At 36.3% G+C, this 24,888-nt stretch overlaps 2 protein-coding genes across 2 annotated transcripts; both read right to left on the bottom strand.

Annotated features, from left to right (window-relative positions):
* Positions 1 to 402: 402 nt before the first annotated feature.
* On the bottom strand, positions 403 to 1,814 carry LOC114183628 (uncharacterized). Its single transcript, XM_028070710.2, has 2 exons — positions 1,175 to 1,814; positions 403 to 690 (listed from the first exon to the last, which is right to left on the bottom strand). The coding sequence occupies exon 1, from the start codon at positions 1,545 to 1,547 to the stop codon at positions 1,209 to 1,211; it is 339 nt and encodes a 112-aa protein (XP_027926511.1). The 5' UTR covers positions 1,548 to 1,814; the 3' UTR covers positions 403 to 690; positions 1,175 to 1,208.
* A 5,007-nt stretch (positions 1,815 to 6,821) lies between these two features.
* Positions 6,822 to 11,270, bottom strand: PHT4;2 (phosphate transporter 4;2). Its single transcript, XM_028070467.2, has 8 exons — positions 10,619 to 11,270; positions 9,613 to 9,839; positions 8,857 to 9,205; positions 8,731 to 8,775; positions 8,163 to 8,309; positions 7,721 to 7,858; positions 7,431 to 7,464; positions 6,822 to 7,321 (listed from the first exon to the last, which is right to left on the bottom strand). Exons 1-8 carry the CDS (start codon positions 11,021 to 11,023, stop codon positions 7,152 to 7,154), a joined length of 1,515 nt encoding a protein of 504 aa, XP_027926268.1. The 5' UTR covers positions 11,024 to 11,270; the 3' UTR covers positions 6,822 to 7,151.
* Between the last annotated feature and the right edge of the window lie 13,618 nt (positions 11,271 to 24,888).

Here is a 24,888-nt window from a genome sequence, read left to right as displayed (position 1 = left end):
TTTTGCAGTTCAAATATCAGTGACCATACCTGAACTCAGCTGTGTCATCTAACTGTGCTAATTTATGTACCAACCCTTAACTTAACATTGGAAGGTAGTGAAACAAATTCTTCAATACTCAAAAGGCACTATGATTATGGAATTTTGATGTAACAGCCTCTTCTCAGTACCTCAATGTTCCCGATAACTCAGTTGCAGGCAGAGTTTGAAAGGGTTATAGTTGTTAATGTGTGATAGAAGTAGTTGCCTCTACAACATTCTAGACCTCTATATTCAGTTATGCACTCCTTCAGCTAATACTAGAACAAATCACAATTTCAGAACTGAATTTTTTTTTTCAACGCTCTTGATGGTCAAACTCTAATACACGCAAATACATTAATAAACAAATAAGAGTCATCATGCAAAATATCTCTTCAATATCTTTGGATACCAGTAAGGGAAAGTATAGAAAATCATTGGAAGAACACCAAAGAAAGGCCTTTATACAATCCTAACCCAAAAACTATTAAAGGCAAGAAACTATTTTATAGATGATCAAATGGAAATTCAGTAACTCTAATGATTGTTTTATTCAATTACATACAGAAGTTCTCAATATGAAGTGTAACAAGACAAATTGTTGGTCTTCTCATCTTCTGTGATTCCATTCAAAAGGGTTCTTTCAAATCTTGTAAGGTCATTGCGAACCTATACCAAAAACAAACTAATTCAGGTTACTTTGTTAAGAGCATACTAAGCAGAAGAAAATGCACGAAGGGACTTTCAGAATTATCCAAACATTCGCAGAAAGAGATTTAAAGCTGAAAACGATACCCTTGTACAAAGAAACTTCATAATATTGTAAAGTAGAAGCTAAGCTTAGTAAAATCCTAGCACATCGTTCTTGTGCAATCTTCTCAGGCTTTTACTTTAAATGAATCATACAAAACTTTTTTAAGTTCAAGAAACATGATCAGCTACTTAGAATCTCCAATATATTTCTTCAAGAAGCTCGTTAAGAAACAACATGCGGAAATTTTCCTACTTCCAAGTCTTGCCAAAAATGGTTTGTGATCAATTTCTGATTTGTTGACCTTGTAAATTATTTTACACTGAAAGTGCACAGAAATTAAACTCGAGAAAAAAAATATATTGAAACACAATTATCATAGAGATTCACATGCAAACTCACCTCAAACAAAAGGGACCAATCCGATGACTAGAAATCAGAACACTTGCAACACAGGTCTTTTCCCAAGCCTCTTGATCTCTCTATCCATTTTCCCAGTAAGCATCAATCCAAACATCTTAAAATCACACAAGAGCGACCAAAAGGGGTGTCCAAAAGTTGCGGGAACATTCCCTTCCACAAAGAAGTGACTGTACCAGGCACAACCATACCCAGAAAAGGGCACAAAGAACAAGAACCACCAGCTGAAGAAAAAAGAACAGAGCAAGAAGAAGATACTGAAGAGCGTGCCCACAAAGTGCCACCTCCTCGTGGATGGCTTTGAATGCTGGTTGACATAAAAGGCCCAGAAATCCTCCAAGCTCCTGAAATTCATGGCTTTCAGAAAAGCATAGGCAAAAAAATCAGATTTTGATCAGAACCCAGTTGGGGAAATTGGTGAAAGTACGAGGGGGTGTGAATTTGAAGGGATTGAGGTGAAAGAGATGAAGAGGGTATTCCTGAAAGCGATGATTTGGAAGCAAAGGTTTGAATTTGATGGGGTGTTGGAGATAGAGAGGCCCACAGAAGAAAAAGGGTCAGAGAGATTATGTTGGGATGTTGTTGAGAAGAAGAGGAAGGGTAAGGATTGGTTCTGCTGTTGGACTTCTCTTGCTATTGATTGTTTGTTGAAGGGGAAACTTGATTCAGTGCAGTGGCAATTCACACATTCATACAGTTAATGTTCTATGATTATCTGATGAAATATTCAACGGTTCAGATCTTAAACGTGTCTTACCATGGTTTATGTAAACAGAAAACTTATACACACATTATCTTATTCTCTAATATTTTTAAAGTTTTACTTTATAGGTATGCATACATTTAATAAAATACAAACTATTATTATTATTATTATTATTATTATTATTATTATTATTATTATTATTAAATTATAATTTTAAAATTGATTGAAAACTAAGTAGTTTTTATTTCTAACTCTTTTATTTTAAAAAATATTTGGTATTTTTAAGCGTTTAAGATGTTTCATCTTATTTTTAAAGCTGCCCAAATGAAATGGAAAGAAAAATTTTCATTAGATAAGTTGAAGAGAAATATTAATTCTTGTATCTACAAAAATATAATTATTAAATATTATTTTTTATATTTAAGTAAATTAAAAAAACCTATTAATTTAAAATTTAAGTTAGTATATCAAACAAACTTATATTAAATGTAATCAAGAACGTTTAGAATTGAAAATTAAGGAAAGTTATAAATTATTAAAAAAAAAGTTAAGAGTTATAATTAATTTAAAAAAATTAGACACTAAAACTACATAAAAAATTATAAACCAAAATTATAATTTTGCGGAATATAGAGATTAAAATTATAACTAATGAATAATAAAATTATGATATATATTCAATGGTGAAGATATGATTATTGTGCTACACCGATTGCAGACAATTCAGTATATACTTCAACGTCAAGTTAGTCATCTTTTTCAGTATGTCGTTTCACCTTTTTATCTGTAGTTTTATTTTTATTTTTCTTATGTATCCTTTGATTTTGTTTGTTAGGTAAAAATTGCAGGGGAAAAACAAAAAGGAGAATTGGAGACATTACATGGTTCTTATCTTCTGTTTTCTTTATTTGGAAGGTTTGAATCCACCAATTTCAATTAACTTAATTCATTTGAAACTATGTCAATTTATTAATATTTGGATATGAGTTCATTAGATTCCAATATTTTAAATGAGTTCTTAAGATTGAGTTTTGTAACTAAGAAAAAATCTATTGAAAATAATTAGACATGTTCTTCATCGAAGTTTAATAATTAACAAAACTAATAGATACTTCAGGTTGATTTTAAATTATATGGATTCGGTTATTAGATCCAATTAAAACTAAATTATTATCGTTTGAGTCTGTATTTTGCATGTTATTTTTATGCAAAATCTTAATTTTATATTACAGAAATTAAGAAGATATTTTTTAAAATGACTAATTTCTTCTGACTATCAACATTATTATCTTTAATTTATTTATTTATTTCTATAATTACTATTATACTTTTATTATTAATTTTTGAATAAAAATTGATAAAGAACTTAAATAATAAACATAATAACATTCTATAAAAAAAAAGGTAAAAATAAATGGAAAGAAAACTAATAAAATAGAAAAGATCCTAATACTAGATTTTAAAATGTTTAAAAATAGTTAATTGGATAATCGAGTTAGTTCAAAAAATGTATTTGAAGTTGGAACTAATTTAATGATGGAGTGAAATAATTCAATTCATTAAACTAGTATAAATTAAATATCTTTTTTCATATAATATTCAGTTTGTTCCTATGAAAAAGCCACACTATACAAGGGGTTAAATAGTGTGTTACTGAAAATATGAACATTTAGACTAGTGTTTGATTGAAACCATTTTAAAAATTATAAGTTCTCAAAGTCCTTATATTAAGGTAACCTTGTGTATAAATAAAAAATATTTTTTATATTAATTTATTAAATAAATTTTAGAATACGTTCTCAGTTAATTATTATATTTGAGATACTACAAATTCTATTTTTAAAAGACATTTCCAATATTAAAAATGTATTTAAATTATTTTTAACTAAAATTTATAAGGAATGTGAAATTATGGGATATATCAAAACATAAGATATTCCATTTTTAATAATTATTGATAAAAAAGTTCAACTCATAACTTACAAAGGATGAAAGTCAAGGTTGACTTGTGCAATGGAGTTATTAGATATTCAAGATGTATCTAAGGATATATTAGAGTTTTTTTTTTTTTTAAATTACATTATTATTGGTTCTTGTTATTTTCTCTTTAAATATATTTATAAATTATATTGGTTTTGAAAGATAATTTGTTCGTTTAGAATGAGAAAAAAAAAAGCTTTAGCAGAGATGTTTGACATTGCATGTATTATTTTTTTTCTCTCTTTCGTGTTTTTGTTGTTTGAAAGAGACATGTTCCAAATTGTACTAAGCATGATTACCTAAACGTTTAATTTTGTTGGTTGATACGTTAATTTTGATTCGATAGATATCAGATAACACTAATTACAGATAGACCAATGTAATGTTGATATAATCGAAACTTTTGAAGTTATAGCTCGTTACAAACAATTCTTGAAAAAAAAAAAAAAAGATATCAGATATATTAGGTGACACACTCTTTATATTTTTGCAAGACCATTTTAGACTAAAAAGTAGGTGTTTCATTCACACCATTTAGATGACACTCTTAATTAATTTTTAGTACTTTATATATATATATATATATATATATATATATATATATATATATATATATATATATAATACTCCCTTTTCTTTAGATAGTTTTGTTGTTATTATGTACGTGGTTTACCACCAATCAACTAAAACATATTCTACCAAATATGAGAATTTTTAGTTACATTCTTTATAATTCTTATATGTCTCGCTAGGAATTTATTAGAAATTTAAGGCTCACACATATTAGATAGAAACGATATTTGTAATATGTCTCACTAGGAATTTATTAGAAATTTAAGGCTCAAACATATTGGATAGAAATGATATTTTAATATAGTGTTCAACTTTCTCATTTCTTCATTTCTACTCATGCAAGACTTAGACTCAAACTTGCATTCTCAACAACCTCTTCCTAAACGATAAGTCTCTTCCATATTGGTACACCCTCTTGAGTGGACGCATTCCCAATCCTGAGTATCCCTTTCATATCGTCATTCATCTTAATGGGGCACATTTACCTTAATCTTTTGTCAATAAGACTTTCTATATACAAAGTCCATATTGTACTCATATGAATCAGTCACCAAGACTAATTATCAACTCTGATACCATTAGGGTCCTTAGAGAAGGGTTCACTAGGGTGACACAACACCAATGAGATCCAAATCCAACCCGCAAAAAGGAATTAAAACCACTTCTAACCCAAAACCTTAAGACAATGGCTTTATAAATCCCCATCCTTTTATGGTGTTCAATTTTCTTATCTTTGTACAATGTGAGATTTAGACTCACACTTGAATTTTCAACATTTGAAAATTCAAGTGTGAGTCTAAATCTCACATTGGGCAGAAATGAGAATGCTAAGCAACATATAATGATAAAGATTCATAAAGTCATTGTCTTAAGAATTTGAATTGCAAGTGGTGTCGATCCCTTGTGTGGATTGGGCTTAGGTCTCATTGGTGTTATATCTCCCTTGTGAATTCTTCCCCGAAAGACCCATCAATGGTATCAGAGACGATGGTTAGTCTTAGTGACTAGCTTATACAAGTAAAATATGATCAATGTATAGAAAGTCTTCCTAACAAAGGATTTAGGTAAGTGTCTTGTTAAGATGAATAACGGTACAAAAGTGGTACTCATGTTCAGGAATGCTTCCACTTGAGCAAGTTGTACCAATGTGGATGAGACTCACCCTTGAGGGGCAGATTGTTGAGAATGCAAGTCTAAGTCTAAGTCTCACTTTGGGTAGAGATGGAAAAGTTGAGCATCATATAAGGATGAAGACCTATAAACTCATTGTCTTACGATTTTAGGTTGGAAGTGGTGTCAATCTCTTATGTGAGTTGAGCTTAGGTCACATTGGTGTTTATCTTCATAGTGATCCTCCCTCGAAATACCTATTAGCGGTATCAGAGTCAGTAGTTAGTCTTGGCAACCAACTCATACGAGTACAACATAGTCTTTGTATCAAAAGTCTTCTTAACAAAGGGTTCAGGTAAGCACGTCACGTTAAAATGAACAATGGTACAAAATGGGCACTTGTAATTAGGAATGCTTTTGCTCGAGGGAATGTGTACCATTATGGAATAAACTCACCTTCGAGGGGAAGATTATAAAGAATTGAAATGTGAGTTTGGCCCGACCTAACTGGTCCTTTGGTCTGACTCGACCCGTCTCGACCTTTAGTCCAACCTCTTGGCTCGACCTTCGCCCTGGCCTGACACGACTTGACTTTTGCCTAGCCTGACTCGACTTTTTAGACCTGTGGATTTTCTTTTTATTTTATCCAAAAAGCAATTCAACATCTTAGAAAATTTCAATTTCCTTCTTTTTTTGAATAAATTTTAAATTCTACTATTTTAGTTATTTTATATACCTTCTTGAAATTCCTCAATTTCAATTTCTCTTTAATTTTCTCATCTAAACATATTGTTTCCCTTGAAAGAATTTCAAATTCTCCAAATAAATAAATTACTCCCTTAAATTACCTCATCCAAACACACCATTAGATGACCAAAAACATATGTAGTTCTATACAAAAGAAATATATTTAACCATGTTATTTTGTTAATAGTTTTAAAGGTGTATTAACATTTTCAAAATACCCTTAAAAATAGAAAAGAAAATGGAAAATGTACAATAATTTGAAGAAGTATTTCAAAAAGAGTCCTAAATTTCATGAGAATAATATGCCAGTATCTAGTGTTAAACTTCATTGAAAACGTTAGATGTCAACTTAAATTAAAATTTAGAGGGAAGTGGCTAAAGTTTTAAAGAAATAAGAGTATTTAATAATAAGCTCGAAGAAACATTTTAGTTATTAAAAAAATTAAAATACCGTGCTAAACATAACTTACACAAACATATTTATCACACACATTCCTCTATGTTTGCATGTAATTTGATAGTTCAATAACAATATAACTCTATGTTAAAAAATATCATAGTTCTACAACAAACATTTCTAAATAATCAATATTCTAGAAATACTTCACATATTTGTGAAAATATTTTTCCCCACATACAATTTCTGACTCCCCTTACCAATGGACTAATTTAAGGGTTGATAGTGGCTGTAAATCTTCCAATTTTTGTTTGTGTAAGAAAGGAGAGTTGAAAATTGATTTTCATACATTCATTTACTGTAATATGATAACTTTTTGAATTCATAATTTTCCTTGCTTCTGATGGCCTATACGGGAAAATGAAGGATTTTTTGAAGGGAAAAGGTCACAAGACTTGGTCGCTTGTGGCAAAAAGATTCCAAAAAATAGTTGTCGCAATATAGAGACCAGCTGTTACAGTTAAGAATGCTTGAAACGATCCTAGCCACTGTACAAAATAACCAGTTCCAATTGTGCTTATGATAGCTGCTACAGTTCCAGCGGAGTTTGAGATTCCTGTGAAAGTTTTGTTATTGTTAAATAAATCAATAACCATTATGAGAAAAACAGAAGGCAAAAGGAAAAAGATAACATTCCATACAACAAAATTTGCTCAGCTTCTTACCATGCAAGGTTCCTGCATACTGAGGAGCAATATCCTGATCATCATGCAAAATGTTGAAAGACGTGAGGGTAAGATCCCATTGAGATTCATAAGTTCATGCACAATGTCTCAAAATGTAGTTCATGTTTGTATAAATATTTCAGAATGTCCTTTTCTAAGAGGAAAATCAGAACATGAAATGAATTGGATTTCTTTTACAAGTTATTATTCATTAGTTAAATTCAACTTTTAACTTCTTCAAATATATCATAATGCTTTCAGGGTATGTCCAAATTTTTAGTTGAACTTACTTGTATGTTAAGCATGTAACCAGCTTGGCTGAAAGAACTGAGGCTCAAAGCAATAGTCAAGAGTGTTGCAGCAATGGCGGGTGTATTGGCATAATTCAAGCAGAGCAAGGTCACTGCTGGCCCAAGGAATCCAATGGTCTGCAATTTACCAAGTATGAATCAGATTATTGTTGCAGAATGCAGATCAATGTCCTTGTACTTGAACATGTATTACTAAAATCAACATGGATTCCATGAAACAAAATCAACATGAATGAGATATTGGTTTCCATCCCTTAAGATGAATTCCTTTTGATATTGGTCTCTAATTGCTTCAAAATGAAAACAGCTTATCTAAAGTGGTCACTTTAGTCAAGCATTTTAGATGATCCTTATTACTGAAACTGGCCAATAACATATAGATATAATCACATTCTTCTCCATGAAAGGCTAAAAGAGTTACCTGCATAAACTTCCGAACAAATATTGTAGGGTACCCTGCCTTGATTAAGAAGTCTGATGCAACACCAGCTAGATAACCAGACATAGCCATTGTTGCCCATGGAACCGCACTAAACCAAGCTGCATGCTTCAAGTTCACATTATATACCTATAGAAGAAGAAGGAAAAAAAAGTTTATCATGATTGAATGTTCCTGCTTTCACTATCATATTTAATGATGATTAGCATAAGCTTTTTTAGACTATAAAATTAGCTAACATAAGCATGGTGTAAATGTGATGAATAAGCATGTGGAAAACTACAGTTATTAACTTGGTAGGTAGGAAAAACTATTCTAAAACAAACTTCTTAAAAGTGCACAAGTAAAGGTGTATCTACCATTGAATTTTGGTGGGTGAAAATCACAATGTACTTTTTATAAAATCAAGGGCAAAGAAACTTTTACTCATGCACTTTATATACCGGTTGGCTTTAATAGAGTTCTTATTCGTATTTTCCAGGTAACAATAAAAAACTAGATTATAAAACACTCAATGTAAAAAGTAAGAGCAGCCTAAGAAAGTAATTACGCTTTTGAAATAAACCGGCATCCATGAGAGGAGAACAAAGTAACCCTGCAAATTAAGTGAGATTAAAATTAGTATGGCTAAATTTGGGTTCATGGAAGCAAGTCCTTATCTTCACATAGAACTCACCCAGTTATTCATTGCATTGGCAAATATTATAGCCCATGATGGCAATTTTGATAACAGTAGGTGTAGTGGTGGGAACTTGTTGCTCTTCTTTTGTGAAGAAGTTTTCCCAGCTTGGATTAACCTTTGTTCTGCTCTGCTGATGAAATTACTTTCTGCAGGATCATCTGTGACTCGATATGCCCATGTCATCACCCAGAGCAAACCAAGGGATGAGAATAAGATGAAAGGACCTGAAATTCCTATAGTGGACAACATAATTGGTGTCAGCAATAAGCCTACAACATTGCCTAGATGAAATCCAGCCATTGACATTCCAAGTGCACTTGCCCTCTCATTAGTTGGAAACCACCTATTCAAGATATGAAGATTAGATCAGTTCTGAAAATCTAGAGAACAGCTTTACATCCACAACAATGAGATGCTTATAAGAGAAGCCTATTAATGGGACCTTGAGTTCTTTCTTCAATAATACCAACAAGACACTAGGTAGATTAGGCAAACCATTTTAAATGATCACACCTAAAACAAGAGGAGGACCTTTAGCAACACACTCCTTCATTCAAACAGTCTTTACTGCTGATTAAAAAGTTATTGAAAACTACAAAATGATGAGTGTGACTGACAAAAATTCGTGATTTCAAACAAACTTTAACCAAAATCAGATAATATATTCAAAAGGGTATGTTAAAAGAGTGCTTTGCAGAGTCTTGACCTGAGATAACTAAATATTTATGTCAAAGATTCTAGAGGCGTCACCTTGATATAAGAGTGCTCATGGCTGGAAAAGCTACTCCTTCAGCCAATCCAAAGAAAGCACGAATTGCCAACAAGCTCATTGTGGAGTGGTTTGCTGCCAAAGGTGTGAGAAGAGTTGCCAAAGACCACAAAAACACACCCCAGGCCAACACCCTCTTTCCTCCATATTTATCTACCAAAGCTCCTCCAATCACAGAAGAGAATATGTAACCCCAAAGGAAAGATGACTGATTTTGCATGAGGTATGAACTTCATGTTAGCCAATGGCTCCACCACAAACAAATGGAAGCATAGCAAAATGTTCTGATTTTAAAACAGACATATGTATTATCTAAGGAACTACTTACCAATTTGAGCTATGTTATTGAACAAAGATAAACATTTGACTTCATCTGAATTTTTCAAAGAATGATTTTTCAAGTAACTAGGAACCAAATTTAAACTCTCTCTGGTTCTTTTACATAAGAAAGGAATTCATGCAATTTTCTTTTCTAATTGTAAGAAATAATTATTAATTTTGTCATACCTTTAGTTTACTGTAAACTCTATTAACAAGACAGTCATTTTTCAAAGAGTACAGTTAACTATAGCAATTTAATTCTATAGGTATTATTTTCAAGATAAAATTTAAATTTGTTTCATTAACTTCAACATTTTCATTATTCTCAACGAAGTCACTACTTTTTCCTTACACAGGATATTTTTCGGTGAACAACAAAGTTGTCCTGTTTAATTAATTCTGGGAACTATTTCTGAGACCATAGTATATAAAAAAATATATATGAAGAAAACAAGAGACAGAATAATATCAATTTTTTATTTTCAAACAATATGACTGAAACAGATATAAAAATAGGATTCTCTTCAAAAAATAATAGTTCTTCTAAAAGTCATTGATGACTTGTTTTGCCTTTTTGTGAGCATGTGGGGGAGAGAGAAAGAGGTGAATTTATTCAATTTACTATTCATGATCACATGTTTGGTACTTTTGTGGCCTGTGAAGTACCTGAACAATGCCGAGAAAAGAACTGGACCAGCCATGTTTGGCAGCAAGAGGAACAATAGCGACAGACATAACCACACGATCTGCATTACACACACACATGACACATGCAACCAAAGACACCACCTTCAACCTCTCTGGGATGCTGAAAGCTACACCTTCTTCTCTACCTCTCACAAACATGCCTCCATCTATGCCTTCTGCACTGCACCTCAGACCCCATTGTGACTTTTTCTTCCTCTGCAACAACCCTTCTCTGCCTTTCCATTGCAACTTTGCTGGTGAGATTCTGGGCACAAATCCGAACTCTGATTTTCCCCAATTGCCAAAACTCAAATGGGGTGTCAAAGATGAAGACCTCCTGGAGGAAAAACGTAAGAGGGGTGGTGCTGAATTTAAGGTAGCCATTGAAGGAAAGAAAAAGTGTCACAAATTGATCATCAATGGATTGTGGCACAGAAAATTATGAAGGTGTTGTGTGAGGCATGGTTTTAACTTGAAACATTGTACGTATCTCCAAACCAAAGGGTGTTTGGTGGGAACGAATGCGTTGAATAAGCAATCAACAAGAATTGAAGATGAAGAAAAATTAAAGAAAGATGGAGGAGTTTGCTTAGGGGGTTGGTGAGAAAATTGAAAGAGGCACTATGGATTAAAAATTGAAATTTGCTAACTCTATCAATATATTAAAATTAGCGCGTGAACGTTGTGGAATTAGACAATTGAAAATAGGGTACTGAATCTACATCCTACTTAAATTAATGTTTGGTATTTTTATAACATTTAATGTATAATATATTTTACATTAATTAGTAAAATATACTTATTTAATATCTGATCCTGGAACATTAATTTATAAAGGTCGGTTTAAAAGAATATAAGACTTAAATATAATTTTAGTTTTTTCCAATAGGCTTAATTTGTAACACATGCGCTATCACACATGTATGTATTTATACGTGATACTATATTAGTAGATGATAATATTATAATATTATTAAGTTAATATATATATATATATATATATATATTAAAATTATATTTATTAAAAGTAGAGTGAAATATATCAGAACAAATAAAAGAATAATTATTAATAAATAAAGAAGAAGAGAAGAAATAGAGACATCTGATTTTATAAAAATTTTGCAAAAGTAACAGTCAATTTTTAAAAATTTAATAAATTATTATATTTAAATGGTAAAATCGGTATTTTAAAAAGTGTACGGAAATCCCCTTTATATATTGTTATAGATTCTGATCTTCTTATTTTAAAATAGATATTTTCCATCGTCTATTCTTAAAAAAAAAACATAATTTTGATTTAATATTCTATTTTATACTTGTTTTATTTTTATTTTTTTTAGTTCCATTGAAGTGTGACATATTTATTTAAAATAATGTCACTAAAAAATAAATTCACTAAAATATAAGATACAAAATAAATACTGAAAAATTAAGGTTTAATTAATCGTATAGTACCCAGTTTGGGGCTAGTGTGTCAAATAGGTACCCGGTTTTAAAAAAGTGTCAATTGCATTCCAACTTTTGAAAATTGCTTCAATTAGGTACCTTTCAGACAGAGTTGACTAACGCCGTTAGTCAACGTGCCACTTGTCAATCTGTGGTTTTTTTGATTTTTTTTTAAAAAAAATTTAATTTTTTTTTAATTTTTAAATTTTTTTAAAAAAAATTAAAAATGCCACGTGTCAAGTCCCTGTGTGTGACACGTGGCATTGTCAGTGTCACGTGGCATTGTAATGTCACGTGTCAGTGTCACTATCAGATGCCATTGTGATGATTTCGATTTAGTCCCCATTTATGTTTTTTCGTTTCAATTTAGTACCTACTTATGTGTATTTGATTCAATTTTGACCTAATAATTTTTAATAATTAAAATATTTTTTAATAAAATTAAAAGTAATTAAGTATAAAAGTTTTAAAAAAATTAAGTATTTGATATTTATATTAAAATTTAGTGGTAAAAGTCATTTTATTAAGTCATTTTTAATAAAAAAAATAGCATAACATTCATACAAATAAATATTAGTACTTAATTTTGTAAAAATATTTATACTTAATTATTTTTAATCTTATAAAAAATGGATTACAAAAATATTTTAATTATTAAAAAAAAAATTGGGACAAAATTGAATCAGATACACATACTTAGGTACTAAATTGAAACAAAAAGACATATGTGGGGACTAAATCGAAATCAACACAATGACATCTAATAGTGACACTGACACATGGCATTACAATGCCACGTGGCATTGACAATGCCACGTGTCACACACAGGGACTTGACACGTGGCATTTTTATTTTTATTTTTTAAAAATTTAAAAAAATATTGAAAAAAAATTTTAAAAAAAAATTAAAATTTAAAAATAAAAATAAAAAAATCACAGATTGACACGTGGCACGTTGACTAACGACGTTAGTCAACTCTGTCTGAAAAGGACCTAATTGAAGCAATTTTCAAAAGTTGGGATGCAATTGACACTTTTTTAAAAACAGGTACCAATTTGACACAGTAGTACCAAACTGGGTACCTTACGATTAATTAAACCAAAAATTAAATATTGACTTACAATTATGAATCCTCCAAAATAAGATCAGATGTCTCTTTTAAATGAAAAACTAAGATTGAACACAACTAGAATAGCCTGTAAGCCTTCTTTTTCAGTACTGTAGAGTTTGGGCCTGGCCTTTTCGGAGGCCCAAGGCCCTGCCCTACAGAAGGGCACCCTACCCTACCACAAGCCCTCCATTCTCCTCATTCCTCAACTTTTCTTTTCTCAGAAAACAGTTCTCTCTGCTCTCTTGTCCTCTGCTAGGGCACACCAGCCACACGCCTCCGAGCTACCAAGACTCTTTCTTTTCCAAGTAAGTAAGCTTCGGGACTTCTGGTCCGTTCTTTTCCTTTTCCTCTCCGTTTAAAACGCGTGGGTCAAGTTGGGGTTGAGTTCTTGACTTCGTTTTGTTCCTTTTTCCATGTTTCAGCTATACTCGAGTTTCTGGATCTGTAATAACCCCTTAGTTAGGGTCTGCTTGCGTTTGGGTACTCCAAAACAGAGGTAAAGGGAGCTATGTGTTTAAGTTTAAAGTTACCGTGGCATGTTTATGTTCTGTCCCATGTTGTGGGTGCTTGAATGGTGTTGAATCGTGAAAATAAATGGTTGGCCATGTTCTAGATGTTGCTCTGTGTCATTTTCCTGCCTTGCATGTGTGTTTGGGAGTGGATCTGGGCGGTTTCCGCCGTTGCATGTGGGTGGACAGTGGTGAACTTTGTTATTTTCGCCCAAGCGAGCTCGTCTCGCCTAGGCGAGAGTACCAGGGTGCTCACTGCCACGAGAACTCGCCTAGGCGACCCTTTTCCGTTTTGAGCGACGCATAGTCTCGCTCAGGCGAGAAGGCCTCGCCTGAGCGAGATCCCGTGAAGCCTCCACTGTCGCGCGTCTCGCCTGGGCGAGAATTCACTGTTTCAGGAAGGACAGCATCTCGCCTAAGCGAGAGTTCGTGGAAAAACCTGTTGCTTATCTCGCCTGGGCGAGAATTCGCTGCCTCTGTGAAGGCAGCATCTCGCCTGAGCGAGTTCGCGAAGGCGTGCCCTGTATTCCTTGCTGTTTGGATGGTTTGTTGCATGTCTTGATTAGGGTATCCTTCCTAAATATGATATAAGTGCATATGCTTGGGTGTTTGGATATTTTTTTATGAACGAATTTGGCATGTTTGGTACGAGATTGATCATGAGTTTGTGACTTCGTGATGCTTTAACATGAAAATTGGATGTTTCAAGATAAAGGTGGTGGGTATGGTATGAAACATGATTTTGGTGTGATAGGCGTAATTCCATGAGTCCCATGGGGAGACTCTATGGTGGCGTGTAGTGTATATATTAAGATAAGGATTCAAGTAAGGATCGCATCCCGAAACTCTAAAGGGTCAGTGAGTCTCAAGTAGAGTAAGCTGACCCAAGTGGTGAGAGTAGCGGGAGGCCCTAGTCTTTGGCAGGATAATGGCCTTAGACGCTTAAAGGCTAACCTCGTGAGTGGTAGGGTGAAACCCATTGGCAATGGCTCTGCAGAGCAGTAGAGGCCACCACGAGTGCAGGCATCCAGTGAATCCGATCTTAATATATGTATCCGGATAATAGAGTCATAGTGTCTTGCTTGTTTGTCATAACATGATCTATGTGCCTCTGTGTTGTATGTCTGGGAATGTTTATACATTTATTCCTTTTATACCATGATAAGTATTATATTACACTAGCTTACCCTTGCATGTTTGTGTTTGCTTTCTGCTATGTTTTCTCTCTTGCGATGATCACCTTCTGGTGGGAGCAGATGGGAGGGAGGTTCGTGATGGATCTGGGAGACGCAGCGGTGCGGCCTAGACTTTCCTGTTTGGAGGTCTTAGGAATAGTTTCAGGGCCAGGAGGCCTTTTGTATCAGTTGCCAGTGGCAACTCCTTTTGCAAAATTGTTCGGATTCTGTTAATTTTCTTTTCGTTATGGCATGGTTGTATGTCCATGTTTTCCTCTAAGTACTCCTTGGGGTGACTGTAATAGTCACTTTCCGTACGTTGCATGTTTATTCGATTGGCTCTCGTTATCAAAATTTTATGACGCTTTATTTGGTAGATTAACCTATTAAAATGGGACGTCACACTTTTATGGTATCAGAGCCTTCGTTCCTAAGTGTCTGTGGGCCATGTGTTTGCTTAGCTTTCGTTGTGTCTTTTCTGTCATGTTTAGATGAGTTTCCAATCTAACCGAGATCTGATGGTGCTTTCTGTGTGTCCAGTGATATGGCACCCCCTCGTGTAGCTCCTCCTCAACCTTCTCAGGGTGATGGGCAAGACCTAGCTAGGGCGATCGAGGCTATGGCTGCAGCCTTGACGCAATAGAGCAATGCTATGATGCAACAGCATGAGGCGGCGATGCAGCGCCAAGAAGCCTCTCTTGAGCAGCAGCACTTCATGATGCAGCAGATGGAAGCTGCTAGGCAGGCTGCAGAGGACGCTCAGAGGCAGCATGTGGATGCTCTCCGTCAGTTAGGGGAGAATGCTGCTGGTGCTCAGGTGTATGGTCCTCATCCCCGACCTCCACCCCCAGAATGGAGTTTGGAAGACTTCTTGAAGCACCAACCTGCCAAGTTTGATGGCAAGAAGAGTCCCGACCAGGCGGACCAATGGATGAAGGATATGGAGCGCATCTTCGATGCCAAGAGGTGCCCCGATGAGAGCAGGCTTGCTTTCACTGTTTACATGCTCACCGGAGAGGCTGAGCATTGGTGGGCCAGCATGAAGCTGGTGATGGAGGAGAAACGTGAGGACATCACATGGAGAGCCTTCAAGAAGAAGTTCTTGTCTGAGTATTTCCCTGATAGCGTGAGGTACGCTAAGGAGGTAGAATTCTTCCAGCTGACACAGGGAAACAGGTCAATGGCCGAGTACGCCGAGCAGTTCAAGCATCTGGGGCATTTCTACACCATGCCGCTCGATGAGGAGTGGCGTTGCAGGAAATTTGAGAATGGTCTCAGAGGAGACATCCGTCTGATGGTAGCTCCACTGTCCATTAAGGACTTTGCGGCCTTGGTGGAAAAGGCCAGGGTCATGGAACGTATGAAGGTAGAGGTGGAAGCTCAACAGCAGCCACAGCAGAGAGTTAGCGGACCATCTGGGTCCCGGCCACGAGTTGAAGAAAGGAGGAAGCCTTACGCTAGACCCCATCCACAGCCACAGGGATCTGGAGGTTTCTCTTCCCCACCCGGCAGGATACAGTGTTATCATTGCGGAGGACCGCATGCGAAGAATTTCTGCCCACAGCTACCAGGTTTCCGCAGATGCAACCTTTGTGGCAGGGGGGGCCATTTCGGCAGAGATTGTCCTTCTAGGAGGGGGGCAGTAGCACGACCCTCACCACAGACTCCGAGTCAGAGTTCAGGCCAGACTCAGCAGAGAGGAGGAGGCAGCAGGCCTCAAGCTACAGGCAGGGTCTTTGCGACGACTGGGTCCGAGGCAGCAGGTTCAGGTAACCTAGTTATTGGTTGTTGTGTGATTTTTGGCAAGTCGTGTTGTGTGCTTTTTGATTCTGGAGCGACACACTCATTTGTGTCAGAGTCTTGTGTGCGGGAGTTGGGTCTGCCGGTGTGTGAGCTACAGTTTGATCTCGTGGTATCTACTCCGGCATCTGGGTTGGTTAGAACTTCTTCTGTGTGTTCTAGATGTTCAGTTGAGATAAAGGGACGCGTATACAAAGTTAATCTTATATGCCTCCCTCTGCAAGGGTTAGATGTGATCTTGGGAATGGATTGGCTCTCTGCCAATCGCGTTCTAATCGACTGCCGGGAGAAGAAGTTGTTGTTCCCCAACTCGGAGGAACCCGAGCTAATATCTTCTCATGAGGTTATGAAGGAAATTTGGGACGATGCACAGTATTATATAGTCTTTGCTAGGACGGAAGTCGAGAAAGAGGAAAAGATATCAGTGATACCAGTGGTCAGAGAATTCGAGGATGTGTTCCCTGAAGAGGTACCAGGTTTGCCTCCGAGGAGAGAGGTTGAGTTCTCCATAGACTTGGTACCCGAAGCCGGTCCTGTATCGATAGCTCCTTACCGCATGGCGCCAGCCGAGTTGGTGGAGTTGAAGAAGCAGATAGAAGAATTGCTTGAGAAACAGTTTATACGGTCGAGTGCTTCGCCATGGGGAGCGCCTGTTTTGCTTGTGAAGAAGAAGGACGGTGGCTCAAGGTTGTGTGTGGATTATAGGCAGCTGAACAAGCTGACTATCAAAAACAAGTACCCCTTGCCAAGAATAGATGATTTGATGGATCAGCTACATGGGGCGTCAGTGTTCTCCAAGATTGATCTCCGGTCGGGTTATCATCAGATTCTGGTGAAGGCAGAAGATGTTGAGAAGACTGCTTTCAGATCCAGATACGGGCATTACGAGTATGTTGTCATGCCATTCGGTGTGACTAATGCCCCGGCTTTGTTCATGGATTACATGAACCGGATCTTTCGTCCGTTTTTAGATCAGTTTGTCGTGGTCTTTATAGACGACATTCTCATCTACTCCAGGACGCAGGAGGAACATGCCGAGCATCTGAGGATAGTGATTAGCCTTTTGAGAGAGAAACAACTGTTTGCCAAGTTGTCAAAATGCGACTTCTGGATGAGAGAGGTGCAGTTCCTGGGGCACATTATATCAGCTCAGGGTATAGCTGTGGATCCAGCTAAGGTAGAGGCCGTGATACAGTGGGAATGTCCCAAGTCAGTGACTGAGATTCGGAGTTTCGTGGGTTTAGCTGGCTACTACAGGAGATTTATAGAGGGGTTCTCTAAGATAGTGGCACCCTTGACACAGCTAACCAGGAAAGATCAACCGTTTGTATGGACTGATAGATGTGAAGAGAGCTTCAGAGAGCTTAAGCAGAGGTTGACGAGTGCTCCAGTGTTGGTAATCCCAGATGTGAGTAAACCCTTCGAGGTTTACTGTGATGCCTCTCATCAAGGCCTTGGGTGTGTCTTGATGCAGGAGAGGAAGGTGGTGGCTTATGCTTCAAGGCAGTTGAAGGTTCATGAGAAGAACTACCCCACTCATGATCTAGAGTTAGCAGCGGTGGTTTTTGCTTTGAAGATTTGGAGGCACTACTTGTATGGTGCACAGTTCCGTGTGTTTAGTGACCACAAGAGCTTGAAGTATCTCTTCGATCAGAAAGAGCTGAATATGAGGCAGAGGCGGTGGATAGAGTTTTTAAAGGACTACGACTTTGAGCTTCTCTATCACCCAGGGAAGGCGAATATGGTGGCAGACGCATTGAGTAGGAAGACAGTGCATGTGGCACACTTGATGATAAAAGAGATGGAGTTGCTAGAGAGCTTCAGAGACATGAAGTTACAGTATGAGTTGGAGCCGGAATTCATTAGGTGTAGCACCTTGGTTATATCTAGTGACTTTTTGGGCTTAATCAGAGAAAGACAAGCCACGGATGCTAGTCTACAGAAGGTGAAAGAACTACTGGGGACGGATCAGACCAAGGAGTTTGCCTTGGGCAGTGATAGTGTGTTGAGATTCAGAGGCAGGGTTTGTGTACCAGAGGATGTTGAGTTGAGGAAGTTGATCCTTGAGGAAGGACACAAGAGTCGTCTTAGTCTACACCCTGGCATGACTAAGATGTACCAAGACCTCAAGGAGAACTTTTGGTGGCAGGGCATGAAAAAGGAGGTTGCACAGTTTGTATCGGCCTGTTTGACTTGTCAAAAGGCAAAGGTGGAGCATCAGAAACCCGATGGAACGCTTCAACCTTTGGATATTCCGGTGTGGAAGTGGGATAGCATAGCTATGGATTTTGTTACCCACTTGCCTCGCACCGTGAGAGGACATGATGCTATCTGGGTAGTGGTGGATCGTTTGACGAAGAGTGCTCACTTTTTGGCGGTGAATCTCAGAATGTCTATGACCAAGTTGGCCCAGCTCTACATCCGAGAGATAGTGAGACTTCATGGAGTACCTAGTAGCATAGTGTCTGACAGAGACCCCCGGTTCACTTCCAGGTTCTGGCAGGCACTGCAGGAGGCTATGGGTAGCAGGTTGAGGATGAGTTCTGCTTATCATCCTCAGACGGATGGCCAGTCAGAGAGGGTGATTCAGTCCTTGGAGGACTTGTTGAGGACATGTATCTTGGATCACCTTGGCAGTTGGGACGAGGTGTTACCGCTGGTGGAGTTTACCTACAACAACAGTTACCAAGCGAGTATAGGGATGGCGCCTTACGAGGCTTTGTACGGGAGGAGGTGTAGGACTCCTTTATGTTGGTACCAGGACGGTGAGTCAGTTTTGGTTGGACCTGAGTTATTGCAACAAACCACGGAGAAGGTGCAGTTAGTGAGAGATAGGTTGCAAGCATCACAGAGTCGGCAGAAGGCATATGCAGACCGAAGAAGGAGGCCCTTAGAGTTTGAGGCTGGGGAGCACGTGTTCTTGAGGGTGACCCGAACCACTGGTGTGGGGAAGGCTATCCGCTCAAGGAAGTTGTCTCCTAAGTTTTTGGGTCCGTATCAGATCTTGAGAAGGATAGGGCCCGTGGCTTATGAGATTGCTTTGCCACCCCAGTTAGCTAATCTACACCCAGTCTTTCATGTTTCACAGCTACGGAAGTATGTCTTTGATCCATCGCATGTCTTGGAGGCGGAGGATGTGGAAGTCAGGGAGAATCTCCAGGTAGTGGTACAGCCCGTGGCTATAGAGGATCGCCAAGTGAAGGAGCGGAAGGGAAGAGTCACTAGTCTTGTGAAGGTCATCTGGGACCGGAGGACAGGTGACTCTACTTGGGAGCTTGAGGAGGACATGAAGAGTTCATATCCGCATCTGTTCTAGTAAGTCTAATTTTTCGAGGACGAAAAATTTTTGTTGTTGGGGAGATATTGTAAGCCTTCTTTTTCAGTACTGTAGAGTTTGGGCCTGGCCTTTTCGGAGGCCCAAGGCCCTGCCCTACAGAAGGGCACCCTACCCTACCACAAGCCCTCCATTCTCCTCATTCCTCAACTTTTCTTTTCTCAGAAAACAGTTCTCTCTGCTCTCTTGTCCTCTGCTAGGGCACACCAGCCACACGCCTCCGAGCTACCAAGACTCTTTCTTTTCCAAGTAAGTAAGCTTCGGGACTTCTGGTCCGTTCTTTTCCTTTTCCTCTCCGTTTAAAACGCGTGGGTCAAGTTGGGGTTGAATTCTTGACTTCGTTTTGTTCCTTTTTCCATGTTTCAGCTATACTCGAGTTTCTGGATCTGTAATAACCCCTTAGTTAGGGTCTGCTTGCGTTTGGGTACTCCAAAACAGAGGTAAAGGGAGCTATGTGTTTAAGTTTAAAGTTACCGTGGCATGTTTATGTTCTGTCCCATGTTGTGGGTGCTTGAATGGTGTTGAATCGTGAAAATAAATGGTTGGCCATGTTCTAGATGTTGCTCTGTGTCATTTTCCTGCCTTGCATGTGTGTTTGGGAGTGGATCTGGGCGGTTTCCGCCGTTGCATGTGGGTGGACAGTGGTGAACTTTGTTATTTTCGCCCAAGCGAGCTCGTCTCGCCTAGGCGAGAGTACCAGGGTGCTCACTGCCACGAGAACTCGCCTAGGCGACCCTTTTCCGTTTTGAGCGACGCATAGTCTCGCTCAGGCGAGAAGGCCTCGCCTGAGCGAGATCCCGTGAAGCCTCCACTGTCGCGCGTCTCGCCTGGGCGAGAATTCACTGTTTCAGGAAGGACAGCATCTCGCCTAAGCGAGAGTTCGTGGAAAAACCTGTTGCTTATCTCGCCTGGGCGAGAATTCGCTGCCTCTGTGAAGGCAGCATCTCGCCTGAGCGAGTTCGCGAAGGCGTGCCCTGTATTCCTTGCTGTTTGGATGGTTTGCTGCATGTCTTGATTAGGGTATCCTTCCTAAATATGATATAAGTGCATATGCTTGGGTGTTTGGATATTTTTTTATGAACGAATTTGGCATGTTTGGTACGAGATTGATCATGAGTTTGTGACTTCGTGATGCTTTAACATGAAAATTGGATGTTTCAAGATAAAGGTGGTGGGTATGGTATGAAACATGATTTTGGTGTGATAGGCGTAATTCCATGAGTCCCATGGGGAGACTCTATGGTGGCGTGTAGTGTATATATTAAGATAAGGATTCAAGTAAGGATCGCATCCCGAAACTCTAAAGGGTCAGTGAGTCTCAAGTAGAGTAAGCTGACCCAAGTGGTGAGAGTAGCGGGAGGCCCTAGTCTTTGGCAGGATAATGGCCTTAGACGCTTAAAGGCTAACCTCGTGAGTGGTAGGGTGAAACCCATTGGCAATGGCTCTGCAGAGCAGTAGAGGCCACCACGAGTGCAGGCATCCAGTGAATCCGATCTTAATATATGTATCCGGATAATAGAGTCATAGTGTCTTGCTTGTTTGTCATAACATGATCTATGTGCCTCTGTGTTGTATGTCTGGGTATATTTATGAGTTAGGGGTTCAAATATTCATGAAACTGTGATATTTGACGTTATTTCTCGTATTCTGATGCGTCGCGCAGTCGCTGGACTAATTGACTTGGTCGATGGGCGACTGTGTATTTATCTGATATGTGCAGTTTTAGTAAAATTGACTTTCTCGACTTTTTAACCGTTGGATTGAGCTCAAATTTTGACATTTGGTTCATAACATGCTATTTTATGGTTTGACCAGTTGGATCGTCGATTAGATGTCTGTAACTTAAGAAATGTGTCACGCATTACTGCAATGATTTTTGGTTTGGTGATTATAAATTTTCTTAGGAATTTTGGTGTAAGAATTATGGTTGTGGGTTGTGCTTGATTGTATGGAATTGCAGGTACTTAAATTTTGGCACTCATTTATTTGGGATGAATACTATTTTGTGATATATGTATGTCTTGGTATGCATTTATAAAGTATCAGATGAATGAATTTGCATGAGTGATGTGATTCATGGATTTAGGGATGGCAACGGGGCGGGGCGGGGACGGGTTTCGCTATCCCATACCCATCCCCGCATAAAAAATTCATCCCCATCCCCATACCCAAACCCAACGGGTATCAAACTTTTTTCCCATCCCCATCCCCACCGGGTAACGGGTATAATCTCGTACCCATACCCATACCCGTGTTCTAACAACTTCAATATTAATTTTTATAAAAGAAAAAAAATTACGGTAAAGAAAACATAATATTATGAAATATTCAATATTAGGAGGATTTTCTTCGATGCCAAATACCTTAAAATAAATTATAATTGTTTACATTTTATATTAGAATACCATATAAAATTTCATGTGAACCAAAACATTTATTAAATTTGCAAACTACAACATTGATGAACTTAGTTGATAAAATTAAAAAATATTTCAAAAAAAATATAAAAGGAAAACAAATATTCAAATTAAAATATATTTTAAATGTTTGTTTACTTCAATTTTTTTAAATTCTAATGAATCTCTTTTTTATACACTAATAAAAGTTATAATATATTACTTGATCAAAATGACACAAAGAACAAATAATAAACATAATAATAAAAGAAAAACAAATATTCAAATTAAAATATATTTTAAATGTTTGTTTACTTCAATTTTTTTAAATTATAATAAATCTCTTTTTTATACATTAATAAAAGTTATAATACATCACTTGATCAAAATGACACAAAGAACAAATAATAAACATAATAATAAAATTTTGACATAGATTTTGTATCTTTTGAACTTCAATATATGTTGGATAGTGACGAAAAAATATTCATAGCAATTACATTAAATTTTTATATTGTAGTAAATAAAAGTTATTTATACAATTAAAGTGAAAAAAATTACAGTATGATTAATAGTGAGTTATAAAATAACAAATAATTAGATAGAATATATCGAAATATTATTCTACATGATGAAAATAAACAATAAATAAAAATATTAAAAAACTAACAAATGTGTGTTTTAGAAATAATTTGAGAGACTATCGAAAGAAATCGCACAAAGGAAATCAAATGTATAATTAAGGTATGATAAAATGAAAAATACCTTAGAGAACTAATTATTAAATTACGTTTGAAGTGGTTAAAATTAAATAGAAATATCATTAGTGACCAAAAAATTTGTCATTAAATTACAAATAAATTAGTAATTAAATTGGTCACTAAATCAAGTATCGATTCGATCATTGAATCAGTCACTAATTTAGTCATTGATTCAGACAATAAATCAACTACTACCACCAATGACGAAAAATAATGACTGATATGGGTTACTAACTAAATCAGTCACCATTTCATGTTTTTTTTGTAGTGAATTATCATATACTATTCCTAAATATCATTATATATATATATATATATATATATATATATATATATATATATATATATATATAATTTTAACCACTTCAAACAGAATTTAAAGTGAAAAAATTACATTATGATTAATAATGAGTTATAAAATAAAAAATAATTAGATAGAATATATCGAAATATTATTCTACATGATAAAAATAAAAACAATAAATAAAAATATTAAAAAACTAACAAATGTGTGTTTTAGAAATAATTTGAGAGACTATCGAAAAAAATCACACAAAGAAAATCAAATGTATAACTAAGGTATGATAAGACGAAAAATATCTTAGAGAACTAAGAAAACTTTTCAAATATCAACATGTATACTTAATGGTTGAAAAATAACAAAAATTATTTTAATGAAACAAAAGAGTTCTTCAAATTAAATAAAAATTAATAATAATAATAATAAGTAAAGAATTTTTTTTATATTACCTTAAATTGAGAGTATAAACATTCTCATGTGAAAGGAAAATTTATAATAAATAAAAATATTAAAAAATAATATAAATATTCAAATGTGAGGCATAATATTTTTTTTTATTAACATACATCATTTTAACATAATTACATAAAGGTTATGATAAGATAAAAAATATATTGGAGATGAGAATGACTTTCATGACAAATGAAATAATTAAAAGAAAAAACAATAGAAAAAATATATATATATATATATATATATATATATATATAGGAGTTACTTGATTAATTGTGAATATTTTAATAATTTAAACGAGAATGGAGATATGGCGGGGACGGGTATTATGGCGGGTATATGTACATCCCCATACCCATCCCCATACCCAACTGAAAAAGTCGGGGATTCCCCATACCCATACCCATACCCAGTCAATGCGGGGATTCCCCGTCAAAACGGGGACGGGTTCGGACAATACCCACGGGGACGGGTTTATTTGCCATCTCTACATGGATTGTGAATTATGAACTTAGATAAATCTTGGCATGCGATTTCAATGAAATGGTTGGTATCAAAATGGCATGGTATCGGTATGAAGTACAATTCTATATTCATGGATTGGAAAGGATGAGTTGGAATGGATTCAACATGGAAAATGAATGTGGATTTGGTTATAAAGGTTGGCATGAGAGTTATCTGCATGATAAATTGATTGAGTATGATTGGTCTGTGTCAGTGCGTAATTCCATGAGCCTCTAGGTGAGACCTCATGGTGGTGCTTTAGTAGTCGAGACGTAATTCTATGACCCTTATTAGTGGGAGTTCAAGGTGGTGCTCCATCTATATAATTTGGTAAGGATTCAAGGTAAGGTTGCATCCTGACACTCTAAGGAGTCAGTTAGTCTCACTTAAAATGGACTGACTCTTGTGGTGAGAGTAGCAGTAGGCCTTAAACTCATTAAGGACTAACCTTGTGTGGG

The sequence above is a fragment of the Vigna unguiculata genome, chromosome 5 (genome assembly GCF_037176805.1).
Source record: "Vigna unguiculata cultivar grain cowpea cultivar isolate G323 ecotype 2 chromosome 5, ASM3717680v1, whole genome shotgun sequence".
In the NCBI taxonomy this organism is placed as follows: Eukaryota; Viridiplantae; Streptophyta; class Magnoliopsida; order Fabales; family Fabaceae; genus Vigna; species Vigna unguiculata.
This window is presented reverse-complemented; position numbering and strand designations above follow the sequence as displayed.

Excerpts from the sequence above, each read along its gene's own strand:
- LOC114183628 (XM_028070710.2), bottom strand. The coding sequence starts at position 1,547 with ATGAATTTCAGGAGCTTGGAGGATTTCTGGGCCTTTTATGTCAACCAG.